Source organism: Triticum urartu, chromosome 7A, assembly GCF_056163025.1.
Source record: "Triticum urartu cultivar PI428250 chromosome 7A, HENAU_Tu73, whole genome shotgun sequence".
Classification (NCBI taxonomy): Eukaryota; Viridiplantae; Streptophyta; class Magnoliopsida; order Poales; family Poaceae; genus Triticum; species Triticum urartu.
The window spans coordinates 295893777-295900505 of record NC_141879.1 but is presented as its reverse complement, the minus strand read 5'-3'; the positions used below and the strand labels follow the sequence as shown (position 1 = coordinate 295900505).

At 48.7% G+C, this 6729-nt stretch overlaps 1 protein-coding gene across 1 annotated transcript; it reads left to right on the top strand.

The window, feature by feature from the left end:
* Positions 1-2099: 2099 nt before the first annotated feature.
* On the top strand, positions 2100-2604 carry LOC147959360 (uncharacterized). The gene is made up of 2 exons (XM_087532624.1): positions 2100-2114; positions 2266-2604. Exons 1-2 carry the CDS (start codon positions 2100-2102, stop codon positions 2602-2604), a joined length of 354 nt encoding a protein of 117 aa, XP_087388750.1.
* The last annotated feature ends 4125 nt before the right edge of the window (positions 2605-6729 follow it).

The window sequence follows — 6729 nt, the reverse complement described above, 5'->3', positions numbered from 1 at the left end:
TCCGAACCGGACAGCCTATGGGGCCACCTCGGGGCAACTTGAGGTCTGGTTTTACTCGTAGCTTGACCTATTCGGTGTTGCCCTGAGAACGATATATGTGCAGCTCCTATCGGGATTGTCGGCACATCGAGCGGCTTTGCTGGTCTTGTTTTACCATTGTTGAAATGTCTTGTAACTGGGATTCCGAGACTGATCGGGTCTTCCCGGGAGAAGGAATATCCTTCGTTGACCGTGAGAGCTTGTGATGGGATAAGTTGGGCTAAATTGGGATAGCCTTGCAGGGTTTGAACTTTCGAAAGCCATCCCCGCGGTTATGGGCAGATGGGAATTTGTTAGTGTCCGGTTGTAGAGAACTTGACACTTAACTTAATTAAAATGCATCAACCGCATGTGTAGCCGTGATGGTCTCTTTCCGGCGGAGTTCGGGAAGTGAACACGGTTCTTGTGTTATGCTTGAACGTAAGTAGTTTCAGGATAACTTCTTGATCATTTCTAGCTTCTCGACCGTTACTTTGCTTCTCTTCTCGCTCTTATTTGCGTATGTTAGCCACCATATACGCTTAGTGCTTGCTGCAGCTCCACCTCACTACCCTTTCCTTCCCATAATCTTAAATAGTCTTGATCTCACGGGTGTGAGATAGCTGAGTCCTCGTGGCCCATAGATACTTCCAAACAGTTGCAGGTGTCGATGATGCTAGTGTAGATGACGCAACCGAGCTCAAGTGGGAGCTTGATGAAGCTCATGTTCCTTGTGTTGTTTCGTTTCCAATTGATCAGTAGTGGAGCCCAGTTGGGACGATCGGGGATCTAGCGTCTGGGGTTGTCTTCTTTTATTTTTGTTCCGTAGTCGGACCCTGATTGTATTCTGTATGATGTATGTTTAACTTGTATTGTGTGAAGTGGCGATTGTAAGCCAACTCTTTATCCCTTTCTTATTCAGTACATGGGATTGTGTGAAGATTACCCCTCTTGCGACAAACCTACCATGCGGCTATGCCTCTAAGTCGTGCCCCGACACGTGGGAGATATAGCCGCATCGTGGGTGTAACACCCCACCTCTACAAAAAGACTACGGCGCGAGCATTCACAACTGCCACGTTTGGTTTGCACTTGGCTCTTCGCCTCTTCGAGGAAACGAACAATGATGTTACTACTTCTACAGTATCAAATCAACTTCCGCATTTCCGTCCATCGTGTGCGGGAGGGATGACTTGTTGTAGTAAGCAAAAGCCCGTCCTCTGTGAGCCACCGCGCACATGGGCGAGGGCGAAGGCGTGTAGTTGTAAAATCAAGCTTCTCCTTGTTGTACGAGGTCACGCGACACAACATAGCACTGGCCCCACATGCTTGCCTCTAAACTTGGCTAAAAGACCTGCAGTGTACTATATATTTGCTTTAACCTCTAACATTTACCCCACCACAAATTAAAATATATACATTCCTATCTTGACCAGATGAGCGTGCAAACTACAATCACCAGGATGATAGGTAGGGTCAGAAGATTATTTTAATCAAAAAAATGCTTCGAGACAGCCTCATAGCATGGAGCCAACCCCAACGATTTTAAGCTTAGAGGCACGGTACATGCTATCCTAGACTACTCTACACATGAAACAGCCACACGAGCGTTCGGGTTGCGCTTGGCTCTTCGCCTCTTCGAGAAGTCGAACAATGACGATACTACTGCAGTGGAGTACTATAGTATGCTTGTGGCCATCTGACACCGAATGAACTGCTGCATGTCTACCACGTGCGAGAGGGAGAGTGTGTGGCGAAAGCTTCTCCTAGTCCTGCGAGCCACCACGCTCATGGGCGAGGGAGAGGGCATTGTAATCAAACTTCTCGTTGTTGTACGAGTTGACGCGACACGTCAAAGTGGTGCACTCAATATATTTCAATAATTTGCATTTATCGATGCATTAATTGCAATGCATGCATGCTTGTCGAGACTTTCCTTTTTATACCTACATGTGTTGATTTAATGCACCTTGAAGTAGTATAACTATGTGACGGTAAAGCTTTGTAATGCCCCGGCCCTAAAGCGAGAGATGGTTGTATACGAGGAGGGCGAGATCATGCCGATGGAACAGGACCCGACGATGGAGCTCTCTATGGTCTCTATGGAGCTCACCTTGCTCCACTGACCCTTGTGCCTCCGCCCCTTGAAGCCTCCAGCGTATGAGGTTTGAATACACCTTGTCCGTTCGGCTGATCGAGCAAGGTGCAGGTTTCTTGATTGATGTGTCGTTCGATTGATTTGTGCAGTGCAAGGGAGGGCACCTGACCTATGCGGACTGCCGCGGCGAGTGCCCCGGGAACCAGCGGCAATGCCAGAAGTGCGAGCGCGGCATTGGCTTTGACGTGCGGAACACTGCGGTGGACGCCGTCCTCTCCTCGATGAGGGTGGAGTGCCCCCACGAAGGCTATGGGCTCTACATCACTTACCACAAGCTCGCCGATCACCAGAGCGTGTGTCCGCTCGCGCCCTACAAATGCCCCATGCCTGTCTGCGGCTACGAGAGCCTACCGCCGGCGCTCTCCCACCACATCAGCAACGTGCATCCCATTCCCATGCATAGGATCCAGTACGGCAAGGTGCTCTAGCTGCAAGTGCCACTGTTAGAGCCACGGCTCTTGCTGTTCGCGGAGGAGGACAGCCGCATGTTTTTCTTGGCCGGCTGCGTGCTCAACATCGGCGCACCTATCGCCATGTTAGCCATCTGCATCAGAGCGGGGGCGTCCCCACTGTCACACTACATGGCCAAGCTGTGGACGAACTGCCTGCCGAGGGAGCCCAAAGGCAAGACCGACGCTGTCAAGGTGTAAATGGAGGTGACAAGTAGCAAGGACCCCGGCGACATCGCCGTGTAGGAGCTGACCTTCTTCATAGTTCTGACCAAGTTGCTGGCCAGGGCTAGCTTGTCGAGGACGGTGTCCCTCCACATTCAGGTTGACAAGCTCACCTCCTAAATGATTCTAAAGTGCCTTCTGTTTATCTTAGTAATATGCTAATATAGGGGTTAGCTCTGTCAACTGTAGCTTAAGAGATGGTGGGTTTTGGTGGTGATGCAGCAATTACTTCGACATCAGATCAACAATTAAAGTAATTTCCAACAGTCGAACGGATATTTTGTGTTTGTTGGATATAAAGATCCTTTGGGTAAGAAGTATAACAGCTTATATGCTTGTTTGTTCAGGAAGTGTTGCATACTTGTGCGAGTTGATGCGTAACACCAAATTAGTACTACTACTAGTAGTACTCCCTCCGATCCTAATTTCTCTGCGCATAAGTCGAGGCGCAGATACCAAGGAGGGCCTGGTTGTGTCTATACTTGGATAACTCACCCAACTGCGCACCAGGCAGACGAAGCTCATGTCATGTTGGTGCCGTATGCGGCCCGCACATTAACCAAAACCTCGCGCCTCTAGCTTAGCCTTCGCATTTTAAACTTCTCAATCTCAAGGCCAAGGAGCAATGGGAAACCTATGATAGAGCCAATCGGATAGTTGAGAACACTACAATTTGTAGCTACAGATGCGTGTGTGAGAGAGGATGAGTGCATGCGTGCACCTCTTATCTTCCCATATAATGTACTAAACTCAGAGTACAAGTGTATGTGGGTGGCATCGACCTAGGGAGCTAGAGATGGTGCGTGCGAGAAGTCCCGAGAGACAGGTGTGTGCGTGGGAAAGAGGGGGAGAGATGATATTGTCGGCGTCCTGGGAACAGGGGTGCTACCTCTGGAGCACTGCGTTGGATTTCCCCAAAGAGGAAAGGATGATGCAGCAAAGTAGCGTAAGTATTTCCCTCAGTTTTTGAGAACCAAGGTATCAATCCAGTAGGAGGTTGCGCGCGCGTCCCTAGTACCTGCACAAAACAAATAACTCCTCGCAACCAACGCGATAAGGGGTTGTCAATCCCTTCACCGTCACTTACGAGAGTGAGATCTGATATATATATGATAAGATAATATTTTTGGTATTTTTGTGGTAAATATGCAAAGTAAAATAAAAGCAAAGTAAAAAAGCAAAGGAAATAACTAAGTATTGGAAGATTAATATGATTAAGATAGACCCCAGGGGCCATAGGTTTCACTAGTGGCTTCTCTCAAGAGCATACGTATTTTATGGTGGGTGAACGAATTAATGTCGAGCAATTGACAGAATTGAGCATAGTTATGAGAATATCTAGGTATGATCATGTATATAGGCATCACGTCCGAGACAAGTAGACCGACTCCTGCCTGCATCTACTACTATTACTCCACTCATCGACCGCTATCCAGCATGCATCTAGAGTATTGAGTTCATGAAAACAGAGTAACGCCTTAAGCAAGATGACATGATGTAGAGGGATAAATTCATGCAATATGGTAAAAACCCCATCTTGTTATCCTCGATGGCAACAATACAATACGTGCCTTGCTGCCCCTACTATCACTGGGAAAGGACACCGCAAGGTTGAACCCAAAGCTAAGCACTTCTCCCATTGCAAGAAAGATCAATCTTGTAGGCCAAACCAAACTGATAATTCGAAGAGACTTGCAAAGATAACCAATCATACATAAAAGAATTCAGAGAAGATTCAAATATTGTTCATAGGTAATCTTGATCATAAACCCACAATTCATCAGTTTCAACAAACACACCGCAAAAAGAAGATTACATCGAATAGATCTCCACAAGAGAGGGCGAGAACATTGTATTCAGATCCAAAAAGAGAGAAGAAGCCATCTAGCTAATAACTATGGACCCGAAGGTCTGAGGTAAACTACTCACACTTCATCGGAGAGGCTATGGTGTTGATGTAGAAGCCCTTCGTGATGGATACCCCTTCCGGCGGAGCTCCGGAACAGGCCCCAAGATGGGATCTCGTGGATACAGGAAGTTACGGCGGTGGAATTAGGGTTTTGGCTCCGTATCTGATTGTTTGGGGGTACATAGGTATATATAGGAGGAAGGAGTACGTCGGTGGAGCAACAAGGGGCCTACGAGGGTGGAGGGCGTGCCAGGGGGGATAGGCGCGCCCCCTACCTCATGGCCTCCTCCTTTGTTTCTTGACGTAGGGCCCAAGTCTCCTAGATCATGTTGGGTGAGAAAATCACGTTCCCGAAGGTTTCATTCCGTTTGGACTCCGTTTGATATTCCTTTTCTTCGAAACCCTAAAATAGGCAAAAAAAACAGTAATTCTGGGCTAGGCCTCTGGTTAATAGGTTAGTCCCAAAAATAATATAAAAGTGGATAATAAAGCCCAATAATGTCCAAAACAGTAGATAATATAGCATGGAGCAATCAAAAATTATAGATACGTTGGAGACGTATCAGGGGGTACCCAGACTTGCCTGTGTACAGCTCAGGGCGTGGCTCCACCAGCGGCCTGGTACGACCCATCTTCATCAGCAACCACTCAAGACCCTCGTGAGGGGCCAAGCCTCGCGAGGCGGACGACACAAGACCTCCTCAAGGGCGGCCTCCCTAGGCTAGCTCCGAAGGGGTAGAGAGATCTCTGCAAGGGGCACCTCGCGAGGTTCTCATGATGTGAGCCATGCCAACCAAGGCCAGGCGGGCGCTAGCGGGCGCAGAGTACTCGTTGCCTCTTTGGTACTAAAGGGGCAAGGGTAGGGGAGGAATCTCGAGGTATCAGGCAAAGGTTTCCATATTGGTGCAACGAGACCAAGACCAGCAGGACGACAGGACGGAGGTCACCATGGAGCCCACGATGGCGTCACCACTAGAGTCTTTGGCAGGAGAAGACCACCTTTTGTCAGGATAACTTGTACTAGTTGTCCCCCTTCAAATTGGCTGTTGTGGGTGAGGGTGTCCTGGATTAGGGGGTCCTCGGACAACCGGACTATATACTTTGGCCGGACTATTGGACTATGAAGATACAAGATTGAAGACTTCGTCCTGTGTCCGGGTGGGACTCTCCTTTGCATGGAAGGCAAGCTTGGAAATTCGGATATGTAGATCTCCTCCCTTGTAACCGACTCTATGTAACCCTAGCCCCCTCCGATGTCTATATAAACCGGAGGGTTTAGTCCGTAGGACGAGAACAATCATAATCATATGCTAGCTTCTAGGGTTTAGCCTCTACGATCTCGTGGTAGATCAACTCTTGTAATACTCGTATCATCAAGATCAATCTAGCAGGAAGTAGGGTATTACCTCCATCGAGAGGGCCCGAACCTGGGTAAACACTGTGTCCCCCGCCTCCTATTACCATCAGCCTTAGACGCACAGTTCGGGACCCCCTACCTGAGATCCTCCGGTTTTGACACCGACATTGGTGCTTTCATTGAGAGTTCCATGGTGCCGTCACGATAAGGGCTTGATGGTTCCATGATATGAGATGTAGAAAAGGATGGATCCATATTTGGAAGTGAAGAAACCACTTTTGGTTGAAGTGGATGGATCTGACGGATCTAGAAGGCAGTAAAAAGTAAGATTTAATTACCGCTTGACGAACTACTAGACGAGGTGGAGAGACAGGCCAAGCAGTTCAATCTCCCGCACCCTAACATGGCGGTGGAAAACACTTACGACGACGGCGGAGAGGACGAGGTCCGCGGCCGGCGTGAGGACAGCATCGAAGAAGTCGCTGCAGCTAAGCGCTTTGTCTCCGGCGTCGAGGCGAGCTAGCAGAGGCACAAGGGTCTGTGCGATGTGGAGAGGTGGAAGAAGAGATAAGGACCGCGGTGAGTTGTGTATTTATAAGGATAGGGACGGCAC